Raw genomic sequence first — 23,194 nt, forward strand, 5'->3', positions numbered from 1 at the left:
ATCTTTATCATAGTATTATCTTTCTAATATAAAAAGTTACCTTTAGTATTTAGTATCTAATGTAAAAAGCTATCTTTAGTATTTACCAGTATTTCTTGGTATAGGCCTCCTTTCTAAGTTCTTTTAGGTCATTATCATTTAAGTTCAGTCACTCAGTCGTGTCTGACTCTTAGACGCTATGGACTGCAGTAGGCTATTCTGGGAAAGGTAAAAAGCTTTGCCTGAGTCTCCTGGGTCATAATTGCCTTCTGCTTGAAACAGTCCACGTGCCAAAGTGGCACATTTTGGGGTAGCTTATTTTGCTCCCCTTTAGTGTACATTTTGTTCTTTCAACTCTCCTGTGTTTGAAATGTTTATAGTTAGAAGATGGAAGAAGAAAGATAACCTGACTGGATTGTTGAATGGTTGGAGAGGGACTGAATGCCAAAAACTCAGGTTACTTCTCTCCTGGGTCTTATGCTTTGTTAAATTCCACTTCCTGGAAGACAGTAAGCAGGCATTCAGTGTTGACTGAGTGAATAATTGTATGGAGCAGTGATGGATATATATGCCAGTTACTGTTGTTCCACAAAACACAACAGTCATTTTTAGTTTGTTGACTTTAGACATCAGTAGTTTAAAAATTTCTCCAAGCCACTTGCCCTCTAGCTACTACTTGCTTCTCCTTCCTTCCTTCTTCCCTCCTCCCCTGAATGTTTCTCATGTCATGTCCTAAAACAGGGGCATCTCCTGAGTGCTGTGGAGGAGGACAGAGGGAGAAACAGATAGGAATGCTTCAAAGAAGGCAGGATGTTCAAGGTGGGCTTTTGAGGGTTGGTCAGTGGAGTTGAGGGGTGCCAGAAGCCTCATTTATTGCACTTGTGAAGCTTTTCTCAACATTGCAGGAAACACTCATTCCTTTTCAGTTTTATTAGATTTTTGTTCTTTTGCCTTCATCAGAAAAATCTCTCACAAAACTGTTGTGCTAAGCCATAGTATTTAAGGAAGGATTTCAGAGACAGAGAATTATGGAACCAAAGTGATCATGACTTAGTTTCCCTATCTCTAGCTCAGTTCTTCATCTGTAAAATGCCAGTTTTAATAATGCCTGTTCATAGGTATGTTGAGAGAAGTTAGTTAGAGGAGCGCCCTGCTGAAGTATGTCCTCCAGGCCATAAGGCTGCCTGCACTGGATCATAGGACTCAGGGTTTGGTCAATGACTAACCTTTACATTTAAACTCTATGTGCTAGATGTTGAGATGACAAACTGAAAAAAGAAAAAGGAAAAAAGCTTGCAAGCTACCTTACAGATAGAGAATAGAATTATGATGATAGAATTAAAAATGTCTTTTTGACAAATAATGAGATATTTGTATGCTCTATGATCTTTACTTCTTTACACTTAGAATGCTATGTAATTAAGGGCAGGAGCTCTGTTTTCTTACTTTTCTAGAACGTATAAATACTCAATAATTATTGAACCAGGGAATTCCTATTCCTCAAATTGGAATTCTATGTACTTCCTTTTTTTCCCCCAGAAATTTTTTAACTTTTGGCTTTTATAATTTTGGTATAATACTAATTTCCAGTACATTGTATTTTTACAGTCACTTGGGGGTTATGGATGAAGGAAGAATATCATTGGTTACCTAGGAGTCATAATTTCAGTCATAGTTAATGATTTCTGTAGTTCCTATTAAAATCCATTAGAAGTTTAGATGACCAGCTTATAAATGTGCTTTTTACACTCAGTCTGGTTGTAATTTGGAGACTGTCCACTTAAGCTTCTGAACATTCAGACTACATTTCACAATAGAGAGAGCCTTCTACATGCTTATAGGGAAGCAGTGTGAAGAAGTGTCACATGGATTCAAGTTCTAAGTGTGATCAGTTGACTCAGTGGTCTTTGGTTTTAGGACGTTGGGGGTGACAGTATGACAGAAACTCCTAGCCCAGGGATTTCTCTAATTAAAAAGCTTTTGAGGGCTCCCTCAATAAATCTTTTTGGATTTTTGTTGTTGCTGTTACATAACTTTTTCTAAGACTGCAAGGGATTTCCACCCCTAGTTAATGCTAATGAAGTGGTGAAACAGTGCACAGTTTTGGAAGATGAAATCAAGCCTGGTTTCTGAGTAATTTGTTGATTTTGTTATCAACCCTGCAAAAACTTTTTTTGTTCCTTTCTCTCTATATCCCTGTTCCCTAATTATAGAAGATTAAAATATGTATGGTTTATTTGTGGGGAAGGTTTTACAATTTTTATTTCTAAATAAATCATTTTTTTATTCGTGTAGCTTTCTAGAGTTAACTTTAGAAGTTACTCTAGAAAGCTACAAGAATTAGAAAGTTATTCAAATTAGTTAATAACTTGTGAGCAAATTCTTAAAAGAAAATTACTTTTCATTCTTAAAAGTTGTGTGCAATACAATCCTTTTGTCTTTTTAAAGTTAGAGAAGGGTGGTTTTAGATATGCACCTGTGGGTCCCTGGTTGGAAACAGGAATGTAAGTGTGCACCTGCTGGAGATGCAACCCTGAGTGAGAGTATTCTTTCTCCATAGGTCTCAGCCACTTTTGCAGCCAGTCTGGTCAGCAGCCCAGCCATTGGAGCGTACCTTTCTGCCAGTTATGGAGACAGCCTTGTTGTGCTAGTAGCCACAGTGGTAGCTCTTCTAGACATCTGCTTCATCTTATTGGCTGTTCCGGAATCTTTGCCAGAGAAAATGAGACCTCTCTCCTGGGGAGCCCGGATTTCTTGGAAACAAGCAGACCCTTTTGCGGTAAATAAAAGCATGAAAACACTTTCCTAAATATCTTTCTAAACCATGCAAATAAATGTGCATTTCTGCAGATTCATGCATCCTAGCAGTTGCTGGTTTATTTTTTTCTCTTGTAAAAATAGAAAAAATATAATTGCAAATAAGGGACAGATGTGAACTGTACACCAAAGAATATATAAAACTGGTCATTCTTAAGAGTCGGACACAACTGAGTGACTGAACTGAAGTATGCAGTTACCATGAGAGACAAGAGATGCACCTTTTGGTCTACTCAGACATCCTGTGTAGAAAAGGGTGTAAGGATTTTGGACAAAGGTATAATATTGAAAAAGTTGTCACTAGTCAGAGAATCTTGCCACTGACCCCATGCCTGGAGCACATGTATTTTTCTGCCAATTGTGTGGGCAAATTTATTATTAACATTTTAAAGAATAAATTTATGTGTAATGAAAACCCTGTAATGTTTGTGACTTTAAAGGAGTTGTATTATGAGTGAAAAGAGATGAGATTTTCTTAAAATGTTCTGGAGCAGTGTGTTTTTTAAAATTTTTCAGAGTCTCTTCATAGTATGTTCAGGGTCTGTTTCAGTATGTGAACCAGTATTATTAACAAAGATGAGCAAAAATGTTTTTTATAAAGAAAAGACTGTAATATTTGAAATATGTACCTCTGAAATTAGGACTTGGAATGTCCTTAGAGAGGTGGTAATAGATTTAATGTTAAGGCTCACTTCCTTTTTTAATCCATTCATCTTTTGTTATCCACCTTAAGAAATCAAAAAACAATGAAGCTGATAGCCCAGAATATCAGTGACATCAGTATCTATTTGCTTTTTATGTTTCTGTTTCTGCTTATTTCTAGTCACTGAAGAAAGTTGGAAAAGATTCTACCATTTTATTAATCTGCATCACTGTTTTTCTTTCATATCTTCCTGAAGCTGGACAGTATTCAAGTTTTTTTCTCTATCTCAGGCAGGTGAGTAAGGAATGCCAGAAAATCAGAGATTGGGATGTCTTGAAGTGTTTTATGGAAAAATCCTGGGTAGCTCAGCTGGTAAGAATCCACCTGCTATGCAGGAGACCTCGGTTCAATTCCTGGATTGGGAAGATCCCCTGAGGAGGGCATGGAAACCCACTCCAGTTTTCATGCTTAGAGAATCCCCATGGACAGAGGAGCCTGGTGGACTACAGTCCATGGAGTCACAAAGAGTCGGACATGACTGAGCGGCTAAGCACACAGCACTGTAAGAGGAAAAAATGTGTTAACTTATTTCTAGTTGTAAATGTAGCTGCTGACATATAATTTGTAGTCAGGAGGCCTCTGGTGTGATAATTTTTTAAAATAAAATGTTTACTGTGGGAAAAATTTCCTTGAGAATTATGAGAATTACACAGAAAGAATTAGTAGAAACAGAATTTATTAAATCTTTAATAATACTCATTAAATTTCAGAGAGGTAAAATTTATTTCAGAAGTACCATGACCCCTGGGTCTGATCACATCCAGTTTGCTTAGCCATCTACAGTAGGCCACTGTAGGGACTTTACTGGCAGTCCAGTGGTTAAGATTCCATGCTTCCAATGCAGATGATGTAGGTTCGGTCCCTGGTTGGGGAAGTAAGATCCCGCATGTTGCAAACCATCCCCTCCTCCCCCCAGCACACACACTCCCCACTAAAAACAAAAAAACACCACTGTGGACTTCAAGGTAGGTCACAAATAATGACCAAAGTAATCTTTTCTGTCTTCTGATTTTTCTCCCTTTAAAAGTTTATGCTTCATACTTTCCCCCAAAAGGGAATTGACTTAAGGCAATTAAAAAATGTTTGCTTTTCCCACTGCTGTTTCAGGTCTCTGGGATTACTGAGATCTGAACTGCCTTTCATTGCAATCCTGCCTTGGTCTTTCACTGATTTCACTGGAAGTCTTTCTCCTAATGGTTTACTCCACTTTGTCAGAGCAAGCCTCCTGCTAACACAAATTCCTCTATTTTTAGAGATAATTCAAATAAAATTTGTTAAGTTTGCCACTCATAGTTTTCCTGAGAGTATGAGACTATAATATTTTATATGGTAGCACATTTAAATAAAGCTTTTTTTTCAAGCAGTTCTTTTTTTGTTTTACTCATTTATGGTTGGAGGATGCTGGAGATTTAGCGGGAAAAGTAGAGAGATATTGTGTTTAATGTGTGTGTGTGTGTGTGCACACACATGCTCAGTCAGTCAGTTGTGTCCAACTCTTTGTGGCCCCACGGACTGTAACCTGCCAGGCTCTCTGCCATGGAATTTTCCAGGCAAGAATATTGGAGTGGGGTTTTTCCTAACTCTAGGGAATCTTCCTGACCCAAGGATCAAACCCATGTCTCTTGCATCTCCCACACTTGCAGGTGGATTCTTTACTATTAGCGCCCCCTGGGAAGCCTAGGTGTTAAATGTAGAAAATTACATATGCATCATTAAATGTACATTTAATGTGGGAAATAATGTAGGAAAAATAGGAAAGTCCAGGGAAGAAAGTAAAAAAAGTCTACTTTCTTCACATGTATAGTTAACAATAGTGAATATTTTCTTCTCTATCCATTTTTCCTATACATATGCTTATATCACCATCGACAACAACAGTTAAAACGAATCAGAATAATTCTGTTATTCTGTATTTATGCTCACTTTTTAAAACTCACATATAATTAACATACAGATATATATTTTTAGTTTAAATTGTGTTTACTTATAAATCATCTATTTTATAAGAAACTTCTATCAATATATATTTAAAACTTTATTCAATAATAAAAAGACATATAACTCAACTCAAAAAGTAGGCAAAAGATTTTGAATGCATATTTCTTCAAGGAAAATACACAGGTGGCCAATAAGCACATGAGAGGGTGGCTGACATCATTCCCATCACGGAGATGAAACACACCTGCTGAGAATGCTGTAATGAAAAACAACCTAGGTTATGGAGAAATGGCAGCCCTCACACACGCTGGTGGGAATGTAAAAGGGGGTAGCTACTGTGGAAAACAGCCTGGTGCTTCCTCCAAGCGGCCAACATAGGGTTCCCAGCAAATCTACTTCTAGGTATATAGCCAAGAGAATTGAAAACACATATCTGTACAAAAACTCTTAACACAAATTATTATTCACACATCAAAAAAAGTAGAAGCAAAATAGAAACAGCTTATCTGCCTATTAGCTGATGAAATAGATCAACAAACATGATGCATCTGTACAATGCAATGTACAGATTTTCTTTGGCAATAAAAAGCGATGAAGCACCGATGCATGCTACAACATTGGTGAACTCTGAAAACGTCATGCCAAGTGAAAGAAGCCAGAACCGTGTATAGTACGATTCCCTTTGTAGGAGATGCTCTGAATAAATAAACACAGAGAGGCAGGAAGTGGATTACTGACTGGGTGGTGGTGTGGGTTGTGGGAATGAGACTCCTAATGGGGTGCTGTGTTCCTTTGAAGAGTGGTGAGATCTTCTGAAGTTGATCATGGTAATAATCGCCCAGCTCGGCATCAATACTGTCCTGTGCTTAGTTGCGCAGTCATGTCCAGCTCTTTGGTACCCCATGGACTGTAGCCCACCCGTCTCCCCTGTCCGTGGGGATTCTCCAGGCAAGAACACTAGAGTGGGTTGCTGTGCCCTCCTCCAGGGGATCTTCCCAGCCCAGGGATCGAGCCCAGGTCTCCCACATTGCAGACGGATTCTTTACCATATGAGCCACCAGGGAAGCCCATGTCAATACTAAAACCATTGATTGAATTGTGCACTTGTAATGGGTGGATTGTATGTTATTTTTAATTCTACCTCAGTAAAGCTGTTTTAGAAATATATTTATTGGGGGAGTGAGGGGAGATGGGCTAGGTTTTGGGGGTTAGTGGACACAAACTTTTACATATAGAATGAATGGACAACAAAGTCCTACTGTATAGCACAGTGTACACAGCACACTGTATATTCAGTGTCCTGGGAAAAGAATATAAGAAAGAATGTATAGCATGTATAACTGAGTCACTTTGCTATATAGCACAAATTAACACAACATTGTAAGTCAACTGTACTTCAATTAAAAAATACATATATGGGCTTCCCTGGTGGCTCATCAGTAAGGACTCTGCAGTACAGGAGACGTGGGTTCTATCCTGATTTGGGAAGATCCCCTAGGGAAGGAAATGGCAACCCCCTCTAGTATTCTTGTCTGAGAAGTCCCATGGACAGAGGAGCCTGGTGGGCTACATACAGTCTATGGGGTCGCAAAAGTCAACATGACTTAGCAACTAAACCACCACCACCATAGATTCCAATTTTTTAAATTGCGTTCAATTGGAGAGTAATAGAATAGTGTTAATGCCAACAGCACTGGTTTGGGAACCAGAAGTTCTGGCTCTCTTTCATTAGCTAATTGTGTGATTTGAAGCAGGATAATCATTTATGAAGTGTGAAGATTATTTATAATAGTTTATAAAGTTTTTTTTTCTGGATTTTGTAGTTTCAATAGATGGCAAACTAACTTTAAAAACTTGATGTTTAAAACTTAAATGTTTCAGGCATTTCATAGCTACTCTTAAGATTAATAGGCTTAGAAATCATTGCTAACTAACTTCGGCTGCTCATTGGAATAACCATGGGAGCTTTTTAAAACATACCTGTGTCTGGGCCCAGAGAGTCTGATTTAATTGATATCAAGTGAGTTCCAGCATCTCTCTTCTCCCCTCTCCCTTTCTCTGTTGCCCACATGATTTTAATGTGCAGCCAAAGTTGAGAGCCACTTAACTTGCCAAGTGAACATATTCAAGTTGACAGCATCAAAAATCAAATTTTTCTTTTCTTCATTTTTTTCCCTAGTAGTGGATAATGTTACATAGCTCTTGGTGGATTGTAGGGAGGAAAGCATATGAAAACAGTAGGGAGACCTGTAATAGAAAATATTGTACTAGTAGCTAATCTTATTTATATTAAGTTGTGCCTGCTTACAGTGATTTCTCATGACAGATTTAGCTATAAATTATTGATTAAGTAGGTTTAGCTTTCAGCACTGCCTAAATTTCCATTGTCAAGGTTTCATGAACTTTCCTCAACTGTTTTATTCTATAGCTTTAATGGAACATAACATTTCTTATTATTTATATAATGTCTATATTGCAAAATGTGTTCATTTTCACAGGTCATAGGATTTGGATCTGTTAAAATTGCAGCTTTCATAGCTATGGTAGGAATTCTGTCTATTGTGGCTCAGGTAAGTGTTATTTTACCCATCCGCCCCACTTTTTTTTTTTTTTTTAACATTTTTAATCTGAAATAACTATAGATTCACAGGAAGCTGCAAAGAAATGTTCATGAAGATCTCTTGCACCCCTACGTCAGTTCCGCTCCTTCCCTGCCATGGTATCATGTTACATAGCTATGAACAATATCATACCCACTGTATCCACTAATGTGGATACAGATCATAGAATTATTCTCTTTTTAATAAAATCTGGAGGTTGTGATTTAGGAGGAATTTAATATACATTTTTTAAAAATTAATTTTTTAATTGAAGGATAATTGCTTTACAGAATTATATTGTTTTCTGTCAAACATCAACTTGAATCAGCCATAGGTATACATATGTTCCCTTACTCTTAAACCTCACTCCCATCTCCCTCCCAGTCCCACCCCTCTAGTTGATGCAGAGACCCTGTTTGATTTCCCTGAGATATACAGCAAATTCCCATTGGCTATCTATGTTACATATGGTAATGTAAGTTTCCATGTTACTCTCTCCCTACATCTCACCCTCTACAGCCCTCTCCCCATGTCCATAAGTCTATTCTCTATGTCTGTTTCTTCTTTGCTGCCCTCTAAATAAATTCTTTGGTACCATCTTTCTAGATTCTGTTTATGTGTGTTAGTGTACAATATTTATCTTTCTCATTCTGACTTACCTCACTCTGTATAATAGGCTCTAGGTTCATCCATCTCATTACAACTGACTCAAATACATTCCTTTATATGGCTGAGTAATATTTCATTATGTATATGTACCATAACTTCTTTATCCATTCCTTTGTCAATGAACATCTAGGTTGTTTCCATGTTCTTCTAACTATTGTAAATAGTGCTGCAGTGAACACTGGAGTACATGGGGTTTTTTTTTCAGTTTTGGTTTCCTCAAGGTATATGCCCAAGAGTGGGATTGCTGAATCACATGGTGGTTTTAGTCCTAGTTTTTTCTTCCTACCGTCTTCCATCGTGGCTATGTCACTTTCCATTAACATCAACAGTGCAAGAGGGTTCCCTTTTCTCCACACCCTCTCCAGCATTTATTGTTAGACTTTTTGATGATGACCATTCTGACCTGTATGAGGTGATATCTCATTGTAGTTTTGATTTGCATTTCTCTAAAAATGAGTGATACTGAGAATCTTTTAATATGTTTGTTAACCATCGGTGTGTCTTCTTTGGAGAAATGTCTGTTTAGGTCTTTTCCCTACGTTTTGATTGAGTTGTTTGTTTTTCTGGTATTGAGTTGTATGAGCTGCTTGTATATTTTGAAAATTAATCTTTTGTCAGTTGTTTCATTTGCTATTATTTTCTCACATTCTGAAGTTTGTCTTTTCACCTTGCTTGTAGTTTCCTTTCCTGTACAAAAGCTTTTAAGTTTAACCACTTGTTTACTTTTGTTTTTATTTCCATTACTCTAGCAGGTGGGTCATAGAGGATCTTGCTTTGACTTATGTTCTCGAGTGTTCTGCCTATGTTTTCCTCTAAGAGTTTTATAGTTTCTGGTGTTACATTTAGGTCTTTAATCCATTTAGTGTTTATCTTTGTGTATGGTGTTAGTTCAGTTCAGTTCAGTCTCTCAGTCGTGTCCGACTCTTTGTGACCCCATGAATCACAGCACACCAGGCCTCCCTGTTCATCACCAACTCCTGAAGTCTACCCAAACCCATGTCCATTGAGTCAGTGAGTCCCCTTCTCCTCCTGCCATCAATCTTTCCACATCAGGGTCCTTTTCAAATGAGTCAGCTCTTCGCATCAGGTGGCCAAAGTATTGGAGTTTCAGCTTCAGCATCAGTCCCTCTGATGAACACCCAGGACTGATCTCCTGTAGGATGGACTGGTTGGATCTCCTTGCAGTCCAAGGGACTCTCAAGAATCTTCTCCAACACCACAATTCAAAAGCATCAATTTTTTGGCTTTCAGCTTTCTTCGCAGTCCAACTCTCACATCCATACATGACTACTGGAAAAACCATAGCCTTGACTAGATGAACCTTTGTTGACAAAGTAACGTCTCTGCTTTTTAATAATGCTGTCTAAGTTGGTCATAACTTTCCTTCCAAGGAGTAAGCATCTTTTAATTTCATGACTGCAATCACCATCTGCAGTGATTTTGGATCCCCAAAAAATAAAGTCAGCCATTGTTTCCACTGTTTCCCCATCTATTTGCCATGAAGTGATGGGACCAGATGCCATTAGGAAGTGTTCTAATTTCATTCTTTTGCATGTAGCTGTCCAGTTTTCCCAGCACCACTTTTCATGAAGACACTGTTTTTGCCTCATTGTATGTTCTTGCCTCCTTTGTCAAAAATAAAGTACCCACAGATGCATGGGTTTATTTCTGGGCTTTCTATCTTCTTCCATTGGTCTGTCTTTCTGTTTTGGTGCCAATACCATACTGTCTTGATGACTGTAGCTTTGTAGTATAATCTGAAGTTAGGAATGTGGATTCCTCTAGCTCCATTTTTCTTTCTTAAGACTGCTTTAGCTACTCGGGGTCTTTTGTGTTTCCATATGAATTGTGAAATTTTCTGTTCTAGTTCTGTTAAAAATACCATTGATAATTTGATAGGGATCACATTGAATCTGTATATTGCATTTGGTAGTATAGTCATTTTCACAATATTGATTTGGCTTATCCAGGAACATAGAATATCTCTCCATCTGTTTATGTCGTCTTTGATTTCTTTAATCCGTGTCTGGTTTTCTGTGTACAGTTCTTTTGTCTCCTTAGGTAGGTTTATTCCTAGATGTTTTATTCTTTTTGTTATAATGGTGAATGGGATTGATCCCTTTATTTCTTGTTCTGATTTTTCATTATTAGTATATACAAATACAAGTGATTTTATTGTATTGATTTTTTTCCCTGCAACATTGCTAAATGCACTGTCTAGCTAGAGTAATTTTCTTGTAGTATCTTTAGGGTTTTCTGTTTATACTATCATGTCATCTGCAGTGAGAGCTTTTACTTCTTTTCCAACCTGGATTTATTTTATTCCTTTTTCTTCTCTGAGTGCTGTACCTAAGGCTTAAAAAATACAAATAATAGTGGTGAAAGTGGACACCCTTTTCTTGTTCCTGATATTACAGGGAATGCTTTCAGTTTTTCACCATTGAGAATCATGTTTGCTGTGGGCTTATCATATGTAACCTTTAATATATTGAGGTAGATTCCTTCTGTGCTCATTTTTTTTGAAGAATTTTAATCATTAATGGGTGCTGAATTTTGTCAAAGACTTTCTCTGCTTCAAAGACTTTCTTTGCACCTGTTGATATGATCATATGGTTTTTATCTTTCAATTTGTTGATATGGTGTATCATATTGATTGATTTGCATATATTGAAGAATCCTTGCATCCCTGGAATAAACCCAACTTGATCATGGTGTATGAGCTTTTTAATGTGTTCTTGAATTCTGTTTGCTAAAATTTTTTTGAGGATTTTTGCATCTATGTTCATCAGTGATATTGCCCTGTAGGTTTCTTTTTTGTGTATTGTCTTTGTCTGGTTTTGGTATCAGGGTGATGGTGGCCTCGAAGAGTGAGTTTGGAAGTGTTCCTTCCTCTGGAATTTTTTGAAAGAGTTTTAGGAGGATAGGCATTAGCTCTTCTCTAACATTTGATGGAATTCACCTATGAGGCCATCTGGTCTTGGGCTTTTGGTTTTTGGGAGATTTTTTTATCACATTTTCGATTTCAGTGCTTGTATTGGGTTGTTCATAATTTCTTTCTTTCTGGTTCATTCTTGGAAGATTGAACTTTTCTAAGAATCTGTCCATTTCCTCCAGGTTATCCATTTCATTGCCATTTGTTTGTTCATAATAGTGTCTTACAGTCCTTTGTATTTCTGCATTGTCTGTTGTAACCTCCTTTTTCATTTCAAATTTTGTTGATTTGATATTTCTCTCTTTTGTTCTTGATGAGTCTGGCTAAAGGTTTGTCAACTTTGTTTATCCTCTCAAAGAACCAGCTTTCAGTTTTATTAATCATTACTATTGTTTCTTTCATTTCTTTTTCATTTACTTCTGCTCTGATCTTTTATTATTTCTTTCCTTCTGCTACTTTTGGGGGATTCTCTTTTTGTTCTTGCTCCAGTTGTTTTAGGTGTAACATTAGGTTGTCTATATGATGTTTTTGTTTCTTGAGGTAGGATTGTATTGCTATAAACTTTGCTCTTAGAACTACTTTAGCTGCATCCTATAGGTTTTGAGTTGTCATGTTTTCATTGTCATTTGTTTCTATGAATGTTTTGATTTCCCTTTTGATTTCTTTAGTAACATGTTGCTTATTTAGAAATGTATTGTTTAATCTCCGTGTGTTTGTGTTTTTTACAGTATTTTTCTTTAATTGAAATCTAGTCTCATAGCACTGTGGTCAGAGAAGACACTGATATGATTTCAGTTTTCTTGAATTTACTGAGGTTTGATATGTGACCCAAGATATGGTCTGTCCTGGAGAATGTTCCATGTGCACTTGAGAAGAAGGTGTATTCGTCTGCATTTGGATGGAATGTCCTGAAGATATCAATGAGGTCCATCTCATTTAATGTATCATTTCAGATTTGTGTTTCCTTATTAATTTTCTGTTTTGTTGATCTGTCCATTTTGTAAGTTGAGTGTTAAAGTCTCCCACTTTATTATGTTACTGTCAATTTCTCCTTTTATGTCTGTTTGTGTTTGTCTTACGTATTGAGGTATTCCTATGTTGGGTGCATAGATATTAAAAATTGTTATGTCTTCCTCTTGGATTGATCCCTTGATTTATCTGTAGTGTCCTTTCTTATCTCTTGTAATATTCTTTAAAGACTGCTTTGTCTTATATAAGGATTTCTACTCCAGCTTTGTTTTGTTTTACATTTGCATGGAATATATTTTCCATCCTCTCACTTTCAGTCTATATGTGTCTTCAGGTCTGAAGTGGGTTTCTTGTAGACAGCATATATTTGGGTCTTATTTTTATATCCATTCAGCCAGTCTGTGTCTTTTGGTTGGAGTATTTAATCCATTTACTTTTAAAGTAATTGTTGATATATTTGTTCCTATTGCCATTTTCTTAATTGTTTGGGGTTTGTTTTTGCGGTTCCTTATCTTCTCTTACATTTCCTGACTATATAAGTATATGTTTAATATATGTTGTAAAACTGGTTTGGTGGTTCTGAATTCTCTTAACTTTTACTTGTCTGAAAAGCTTTTGATTTCTCCGTCAATTTTGAATGAGATCCTTACCGGACAGAGTGGTCTTGGTTGTAGATTTTTCCTTCTTAGCACTTTAAATATATCCTGCCATTCTCTTCTGGCCTGCAGAGTTTCTGCTGAAAGATCAGTTGTTAAAACGTATGGAGTTTCACTTGTATGTTACTTGTTGCTTCTCCCTTGCTGCTTTTAATATTCTTTCCTTGTGTTTAATCAATTTTAGTTTGATTAGTATGTCTCTAGGTGTGTTTCTCCTTGGTTTATCCTGTATGGGACTCTTTGCACCTCTTCTTGAATTTGATTATTTCCCTTTCCATGTTGGGGAAATTTTCCAAATTTTCTCATCCCGTTTATTTTTCTCTTCTTTTGAGACTCCTATAATTTGAATGTTGGTGTGTTTGATATTGTCCCAGAAGTTTCTGTGACTATCCTCAGTTCTTTTCATTCTTTTTACTTTTCTGCTCTTCAGAAGTTATTTCCTCCATTTTCTCTTCCAACTCACTGATCCAGTCTTCTACTTCAGATATCCTGCTATTGATTCCTTCTAAAGTGTTTTTAATTTCAGTAGTTGTGTAGTTTGTCTCTGTATGTGTATTCTTTAATTCTTCTGGGTCTTTGTTAATTGATTCTTGCATTTTCTCCATTCTGTTTTCAAAGTTTTTGATTATCTTTGCTATCATTATTCTGAATTCTTTTCTTTTCTGATGGGCAAGGCTGAGTGAGTTGGTACTCCTATCTGCTGATGATTGGGTTTGTATTGTTTCGTTTGTTGTTTGGATCAGGTGTCCTGCACAGAATGCTACTGGTGGTTGGGTGATGCTGGTTCTTGTATTCAAGTGGTTTCCTTTGTGGGAATTCTTACTATTTGATACACCCTAGGGTTAGGAGCTCTCCGGTAGTCTAGGGTCTTGGAGTCAGTGCTCCCGCTCCGAAGGCACAAGGCTCGATCTCTGACCAGAACAGAGATTCCATAGGTGGGTTTTTATGGTGCTAAATGGTATTAAAACAAATGCCACAAATGATATACCAAAGATGAACCCCACACAAATGCCTGTTACAAGATCAAGCAAAGATTAATTAGCATAATGGAGTATACACATATACATATACACGCATGAGCAAAATCAAAAACATCCAATAGAAATAAATTACAGTAGATTGACCTGGTGAACAAAGGAAACCAAAAATGATATCTACCAGTTAAGAACAAAACTAACTAGAGCACAAACTGGACAACAAAACTAAAGCAAGATACCAACTGGGGAATAAAGCAATAAGAACAAAACTAACAAATATGGTCAGAAAAAGAAAGAAACAAAGAATAGAAAGGTAAAGTTAAATAGAGGTAGATAAAAAAGATTTATATATATAGTAAAGGTTAAGTTCAAGGGGAAAAGAACAGTAGGAAAAGCAAACAAAGGAATGAATGTAGAAAAGATAATAGGTTTAAAAATTTTTTAAGCTAAAATTATAAAAAGAGGAAAAAGAGAAGAAAAAAAAAAAAAAAAACACCACAAAAGTGCAAAAGGCCAATGTAGACCCAGACGTTTATAACAGCAATAAAAAAGTGTGATTAAGTGTGATTGAAAGAAAAACTCAAAAACTTAATTAGGTTTCATATTGCTAATAAAATTGACAACTACAATAGAGGGAGGGAAAGAAGGGAGGGGGGAATCCAAAAGAAACTACAGAGCTAATCAAAATATAAGAATAATAAATGTATCCATTGAGTACCTGCTGTCAGCATCCTTTCCCTTGCTGGGAGTCATAGTTCACTTCACCTCTGTGAGATGCCCTCAACATTGCTCTGGTCTCTGAACCTGCTGTGGGGCAGCTCAGACTCTAATCTGGTCCTACTGCTGTGTATTCTTGCCTCAAATGTTCACAGCTGTCAGAACTAGTGCGTTATTTTTTGTGGGAGCTCTCAGTGACCTTTTTTATATTCCATAGGCACAGAATCTGCCTAGTTGATCATGTGGATTTAATCTGCAGCTTATACAGCTGGTGGGAAGGTTTTGGGTCTTCCGCCTTAGCCACACTTCCCCCCGTTTCAATTGTGGTTTTATTTCCACCACTGCGAATGGGTCTTCCACTGGGGTTTGCTCCTGAGGCTGCCCTGGAGGACTTGGGTTTGCCCCTGTGAGGGCCAGGTGTGGAGGTGGTGCAGCTGCTTGGGTCTTAGGGGCTCTGGCAGCACCAGGTACTCAGGGGAGTTGGTGTGTAGGGCAGCAGGAATATAGTGCTCTAGAAGGATATGACAACCAGTATAGGCCAATACACTCCAGTATTCTCACTTGGAGAACCCCCCTGACAGAGAAGCCCACAGTCCACAGGGTCAAAAAGAGTTGGACACAACCAAAGCAATCCCATGTTCATAGATGCAAGACAACTCGGCCCATTGAGGGTTGAGCATGAAGGTGGCTCATCTGCCCAGTTCCCATGGACCTTGGCAGCGCCAGTGTGCAAGGATATGGACTGCCTCAGTCACAGGAGTTATGACCCTATCAGAGTCTCTCTTCAAGCCTCTGGCAGCTGGTGATCAGAAGGCTGCTTTAGATATTCTTTCTCTGTAGCTCCATCCATTCGTGCACTTAGAGGGCTCCCTTGCCTGGGGTCCTTCTCTGTTCTACACATCAGGCACACTGAGGGGCCCCTTGGTGGGGTCCTACTCTGTAGTTCAGTGCGTCAGGCACTTGATGGGCCAGCCTCTCTATTGTTCTGTGCTGATGCTGGTGTGTGGGGAGAGAGGGCTTTGGTGATGGCTTCACCCTGTAGGCGTAACTCAGCATCCATGGCTGCCTGCTTTCCTCCACAGGCATTTCCCACCACAGACTCCTCCCTCACAGCCCCTCAGCCTGTGTCTCTGCCGTCAATAGCAGCGCTTGCCCTGGGATTGCTCTGCAATCCCTTAACTCCAACTCCCAGCTGCTGTGCCTTCCAGGGGACCTGCATCCCTGTCCAGGGTATATATGGCTGCAGCAAGGACAGTCTGATTCTCATTCCATTTAGGCTGCCACAGATCAGCTGCTTCACTCTCAGCCTTAAATGTTTCTCCTCTGACTCAGATAATTGCCCTGATGTGGGGATCGGACTCCTGCTTCAGTTCCCCACCTGCCGAGGACAGATCTAGTCCTACTAACACTCCAGTTTTCCCCGATAGTTGCTTTGTCCTGCTGAGTTTTGTGTGGTTCTATATGTTCTTTTCCATTGGTCAGGTCCTCCTGTCTGCTCTCAGCTGGTGTTCTGCAAGTACTTCTGTGTCTGAAGGTGTGTTCCTGATGTATCCATGAAGAGAGATGTACTCCACATACACCTACTCCTCCACCATCTTGTTCCTTTTGGAATTTAATAGAAATTTCTAGTGGTTTTTAGAATATGTGTGGTTACCCCTAATGCATTGGTTTGGCACATAAAAATTTGCTTTTACAGCCACCAACCACAGTCTTTCTCCACTATTCTGAAATTAACCAGAAGAATGTTTCAATATTATTTTAATACTGAAAAATAGTGAAAGGGAAAAACAGAAGTGAAAATTTGTAAATATTACAATTTTTGCTATCCACAAAACTGAAGAAGTGTGGTAAGTCAGTACATTAGGATAATATGTAATTACTTCATGGCAATTAGAGGGGGAAAAGGTGGAAGTAGTGAGAGATTTCCTCTTCCTGGGCTCTAAAATCACTGCAGATGGTGACTGCAGCCATGAAATCAGAAGACGTTTGCTTCTTGGCAGGAAAGCAGTGACAAATGTAGACAGCATGTTGAAAAGCAGAGACATCACCCTGCTGGCAAAGGTCCGTATAGTCAAGGCTGTGGACTCCCCAGTGATCATGTACAGTTGTGAGAGCTAGACTGTAAAGAAGACAGAGCACCAAATAACTGATACCTTCCAACTATGGTGCTGAAAAAGACTCCTAAGAGTCCCTTGAACAGCAAGGAAATCAAACAAATCAATCTTAAGGGAAATCAACCCTGAATCCTCTTTGGAAGGACTGGTGCCGAAGCTGAAACTCCAGTATTTGCTTATCTGATGTGCCCAGCAGACTCATTGGAAAAAGTCCCTCATGCTGGGAAAGATTGAGTGCAGAAGTAAAAGACGGCATCAGAGGATGGATGGCTGGATGGCATCACCAATGCAGTGGACATGAACTTGGGCAAATTCAGGAGATGGTGGGGGGCAGGGAGGCTAGTGTGCTGTAGTCCATGAGGTTGCAAAGAGTGTGACCATGACTAGGCAACTGAACAACAATTAAATATTCCCCCATCTTTTATAAATACAGGACCACAAAAAGGGCATATGTGCTTCGAGTTAATTCACTGATATGCATGGGTACATTCACTGTATTGTATGGGACTGCAGAGAGGCTGTTTCCCTGAAATAGCTATGTTGTTCAGTTGCTAAGTCATGTCCAACCTTTTATGACCCTGTGGACTGCAGCATGCAAGCTCCTCTGTCCTCCACTATTTCCAAGAGTTTGATCAAATTCATGTCCATTGAGTCAGTGATGCTATCTAATCATCTCATGCTCTGCAGCCCCCTTTTCCTTTTGCCTTCAGTCTTCCCAGTATCTGGATCTTTTCCAGTGAGTTGACTCTTCCTATCAGGGGTCCAAAGTATTGGAGCTTCAACCTCAGCATCGGTCCTTCCGATGAATATCCAGGGTTGATGTCCTTTAGGATTGACTGGTTTGATCTCCTTGCAGTTCAAGCGACTCTGAAGAGTTTTCTCCAGCACCAAATTTGAAAGCATCAATTCTTCAGTGCCCAGTCTTCTTTATGACACAACTTACATCCATATGTGACTACAGAAAAACCATAGCATTGACTATACGGACCTTTGTCAGCAAAGCATTGTCTCTGCTTTTTAAAACGCTGTCTAGGGTTGTCATAGCTTTCCTTCCAAGGAGCAAATGTGTTTTAATTTCATGGCTACAGTCACTGTCCGCAGTGATTTTGAAGCCCAAAAAAATAAAATCTGTCACTGTTTCCATTTTTTCCCCTTTTATTTGCTGTGAAATGATGGGACTGGATGGCTTGATCTTAGTTTTTTTAATGTTGAGTTTCAGGCCAACTTTTTCACTCTCATCAAGAGGCTCTTTAGTCCCTCTTTGCTTTCCTACCATTAGAGTGGTATCTTCTGCATATCTGAGGTTGTTGATATTTCTCCTAGCAGTCTTGATTCCAGCTTGTGATTCATCAAGCTCAGCATTTCTCATGATATACTTGGCATATAAATTAAATGAGCAGGGTGACAAACTTCTTTGCCAATTTGGAACCAGTCAGTTGTTCCCTGTCTGATTCTAAATTTGCTTCTTGACTTTCATACAGGTTTCTTGGGAGACAGGTAAGGTGATCTGGTATTCCCATCTCTTTAAGAATTTTCCACAGTTTGCTGTTTTCCACACAATCAAAGGCTTTAGAATAGTCAGTAAAGCAGAAGTAAATGTTTTTCTGGAAGTCCCTTGCTTTCTCTATAATCCATCAAGTATTGGCGATTTGATCTCTCATTCCTCTGCCTTTTCTGATCCCAGCTTGAACATCTGGAAGTTCTTGATTCATGTACTGCTGAAGCCTCGCTTGAAGGATTTTAAGCCTAACCTTGCAGGCATGTGAAATGAGTGCAATTGTATGGTCGTTTGAACATTATTCGACATTGCCCTTCTTTGGGATTGGAATGAAAATTGACCTTTTCCAGTCCTGTGGCCACTGCTCAGTTTTCCAAATTTGCTGATGTACTGAGACAAAGACTTCTTATCTCTCCTTGCTATTTTCTGCATTCAATTGGTTATATCTCTCCCTTTCTCCCTTGCCTTTCATTTCTCTCCTTTCCTCAGCTATTTGTAAAGCCCCCTCAGACAACCACTTTGCCTTCTTGCATTTCTTTTTCTGTTGAGATGGTTTTGGTCATTGACTCCTGCACAGTGTTACAAACCTCCATCCATAGTTCTGTAGTCACTCTATCAGATCTGTTGAATCTATTCATTATCTTCATTGTATAATCATAAGGGATTCGATTCAGATCTTACCTGAATGGCTCAGTGGTTTTCCCTACTTTCTTCAGTTTAAGCCTGAATTTTACAATAAGGAGATGATGATCTGAGTCACAGCCCACTCCAGGTCTTGTTTTTGCTAAGTGTATAAAGTTTCTCCATCTTTGGCTGCAAAGAATATAATCAGTCTGATTTCAATATTGACTCTTTGGTGAAATCCATGTGTAGAGCCATCCCTTATATTGTTGGAAGAGGGTATTTGCTATGACCAGTGTGTTCTTTTAGCAAAAGTCTGTTAGCTTTTGCCCTGCTTCATTTTGTACTCCCAAAGCCAAACTTGCCTGTTACTCCAGATATCTCTTGACTTCCTACTTTTGCATTCCAGTCCCCTGTAATGAAAAGGACATCTTTTTTTTGTGTTAGTTCTAGAAGGCCTTATAAGTCTTCAGAGAACTGTTTGACTCCAGTTTCTTCAGCATTAGTGGTTGGGGCATAGACTTGGATTACTGTGATATTGGAATGGTTTGCCTTGAAAATGAACTGAGATCATTTTATTGTTTTTATGATTGCACCCAAGTACTGCATCTTGGATTCATTTGTTGACTGTAAGGTCTACCCCGTTTCATCTAGGGGGTTCTTGCCCACAGTAGTAGATATAATGGTCATCTGAATTAAATTCACCCATTCCTGTCCGTTTTAGTTTACTGATTCCTAAAATGTCGATGTTCACTCTTCCATCTTGTGCTTGACTACGTCCAACTTGATTCATAAACATAACATTCCAGGTTCCTATGCAGTATTGTTCTTTATAGCATCAGACTTTTCTTTGATCACCAGATACATCCACAGCTAAGTGTCATTCCTGTTTTGTCCAACCAACTTAATCCTTTTTGCAGCTATTCATAATTGCCCTCTGATCTTCCCCAGTAGCATACTGCATTCCTTCCAACTTGGGGGGAGCTCATCTGCTGGTGTCATATCTTTTTGCCTTTTCATACTGCTCATGAGGTTCTCCAGGCAAAAATACTGAAGGGGTTTGCCATTCCTTCCTCTAGTGGACCATGTTCTGTCAGAACTCTTCACTATGACCCATCCATGTTGGGTGGCCCTGCAGGGCATGGCTTATAGCTTCACTGAGTTATGCAGGCCCCTTCACCACAAGGCTGGGATTCATGATGAGGCTGTATGCTGTTTTAAAGCAGGGTAGGCCATGTGGAACGCTCTTCTGTGATAAGTCTGTCTGGAAGAGAAATGAGAATGCCACAAAATTGTTTTCCCAAAATACTAGAACAGATATACCTCATAGGAATACATTCAGATAAACGCCTTTTACTTTTTAACTGTATCAGTCAATGTAAATTATGTTAAACTTTCAAGTTCCTTATGATTTTGTTTTTTGTTTTTTAATATTAACTCTGGTTAGTTAGCCCAGATTCATCTTTTATCTTATCCCCTTTCAGTCTATCTCACTACTTTTTTAGCAGAGTGGTGGCTCAGACAGTAAGGAATCTGCCTGCAGTGCAAGAGACCGAGTTCAATTCCTGGGTTAGGAAAGTTCCCTGGAGAAGGGAATGGCAACTCACTCTGGTATTCTTTGCCTGAAGAATTCCATGGATAGAGGAGGCTGGCAGACTATAGTCCATGGGGTTGCAAAGACTCGGATAGGACTGAGTGACTAACACATTTTATATTTGTTAAAATCATATTTGTATCAATCCAACTTTGTGAAACTGTTAACTCCCACCAATTGAACTACAAGGAGGTCAAAGCAGTCAATCCTAAAGGAAATCAACCCTGAATATTCATTGGAAGGAGTGAAGCTGAAACTCTAATACTTTGGCCACCTGATAACAAAGAGCCAACTCATTGTAAAAGACCCTGATACTGGGAAACATTGAAGACAGGAGGAGAATGGGGCAACAGAGGATGAGATGGTTCAATGGCATCACAGACTCAGTGGACATGAGTTTGACCAAACTCCGGGATGTAGTGGAGGACAGGGAAGTCTGATGTGCTGCAGTTCATGGGGTCGAAAAGTTAGTGACTGAACAACAAGAAGCAACACATAAACAGATTCTTTGGGAGGAGGCTGGAGGCCCTGAGCCCAAGTCAGTTTGGGAAGTCCTTGAAGTTTCACTGCTTTTAGAGCTGCATCAGTTCTATGTGGTTTCCAAGGTCTCAGGTCAAGTGGGCTACAATTAGAGGTTCTTGGTCACCATTAATGGGCTTTTTCACAGAGCTTGCATCAAATCTCTGTGCTTATATGATTTTTAATGATTATCCCCTTTGCTTTGCAGACGGTCTTTCTTACTAGCTTGATGAGAGCATTAGGGAATAAGAACACTGTTCTCCTTGGTTTGGGCTTCCAGATGTTCCAGCTAGCCTGGTACGGTTTTGGATCTCAAGCATGGTAAGTCTCTCCGATAGATTCTCATGACAGATTTATCTTTTAGAGGAGCTTCAATTAGCTGAGTGTTCATGCAAAAGAAGCAGGAGTTATTTTACTAGCATAGTGTATTCAAAATTTCAAAAACTCTTTAGCCTTAGTTTGAGGAAGGGTACAGCTAGATAATTCCACTTTATTCAGACAGATTGCCTTCACCCACCTCAGCAAGCTTTCAGTGAGATGTTACTTAACAATGTTTCTCTTTCTCCAACCCTCCAAAAAAAAGTTTAATGCCTAATTGTTAAACATATTTGTCAGTTTTTGGTGACAGCAGGTATAGTCAAAAACAAAACAAGAAAACAAGGGAAAATGACTGATTATGGCAGGATTTACTGCTATAATTAGCTGAGTAACATTGGACAGTGACATAATCTTTATAATATAAAGTATGTGAGTTGGATGAACACTAAGATCTCCTCCAAAACCTTCTGTACCCAGAGGCAGTCTTATTACTTCTAACAATTAGATTCCTGTTAATAGGACAGCAAGTCAAATTAAGCCCTATGGAATAAGAAAAAGTAAAAAGAAGTGAGTGCTGTTTTGTTGTGTGGCAAGTTTTCTTATGTGCCTGTTACCAAATACTGCGGTTCATACCTTCATTTAAAATGTTTGACTTGGTCCTTATTTTACAACCAAAAACGAAGGACACAGTTTAGAACTTGAAATGCTTTAGGTGGTTAGTGGTAGATTCTTCTTGTTCTTGGAAACCTTAATTTTAGTCCTATGAACTTTGGTTCAGCAGCTGATTCTATCAACCTAAAGGGTTTTTCCTTTTAAGTAAGGTTATTCTTGTCATCCCCAAGACAGTCTGGCCAAACAGGTTTCTAGCTCAGTTGGCACTGGACTTTGCTCACACTCACGCTTAATACTAACACACACATAAGTTCAAAGGAACATAGTCTCCTTTCACTGAGATGCAGGTCTAAAGGAAGCAGACTTGGAAGTTTGCAAGATGTCATCCTGAACTTCAGGCCTCCGTTTTTTTCTGTTGGTCGCACACAACACTTTATTGAGGGTGAAAAACTGAACAGCCTAAGGGCAGTTTGGAGGTCAGCCTTTGAAAAGTACAAAGAGAAAAGTGGGAAATTGGTGAGAAAAAATGTGGATTTATAGAAACAAGAAATCCTTTTGAATTTCATTGAGCTTGCATTTAAAGATGGCAATAGAGAAACCAGGAAGAAAAACATATTTTGACAGGTAAGATAAAGAAATGAAGCTTTCCCAGCTCATGAAGTGATCAGTATTAGTATTAACAGTGTGCTGTGTAACTTTCTAGGTTTAAAAAAAAAAAAAACAATTTTCAAAGAGGAAAAATATAAATACAACTTAATGCAAGACAACAGAAAGCATTTTGTGCTTTTGCCACTTGTACTCTGAACAGCACTGTCACTGGGGCTGGCCTGCCCCCTGACCACAGCCTGACCTGTCATTGCAGGATGATGTGGGCAGCAGGGATTGTGGCCGCCGTGTCCAGCATTACGTTTCCAGCAGTCAGTACCCTCGTCTCTCAGAATGCAGAGTCAAATCAGCAAGG

The 23,194-nt window shown here is 38.8% G+C and overlaps 1 protein-coding gene across 4 annotated transcripts in view; it reads left to right on the plus strand.

Moving 5' to 3' along the window:
* The window catches only part of MFSD14B (major facilitator superfamily domain containing 14B), a 122,577-nt gene that overhangs the window by 95,007 nt on the left and 4,376 nt on the right, over window positions 1-23,194 (plus strand). For all 4 annotated transcript variants that reach the window (XM_065908297.1, XM_065908298.1, XM_065908300.1 and 1 more), the window contains 5 exons: window positions 2,540-2,758; window positions 3,620-3,733; window positions 7,936-8,007; window positions 21,512-21,624; window positions 23,096-23,193. In XM_065908297.1, the coding sequence (XP_065764369.1) occupies window positions 2,540-2,758; window positions 3,620-3,733; window positions 7,936-8,007; window positions 21,512-21,624; window positions 23,096-23,193 (616 nt within the window). The remainder of the gene's footprint in view (window positions 1-2,539; window positions 2,759-3,619; window positions 3,734-7,935; window positions 8,008-21,511; window positions 21,625-23,095; window position 23,194) is intronic.

The sequence above is a fragment of the Muntiacus reevesi genome, chromosome 17 (genome assembly GCF_963930625.1).
Source record: "Muntiacus reevesi chromosome 17, mMunRee1.1, whole genome shotgun sequence".
NCBI classification, from domain to species: Eukaryota; Metazoa; Chordata; class Mammalia; order Artiodactyla; family Cervidae; genus Muntiacus; species Muntiacus reevesi.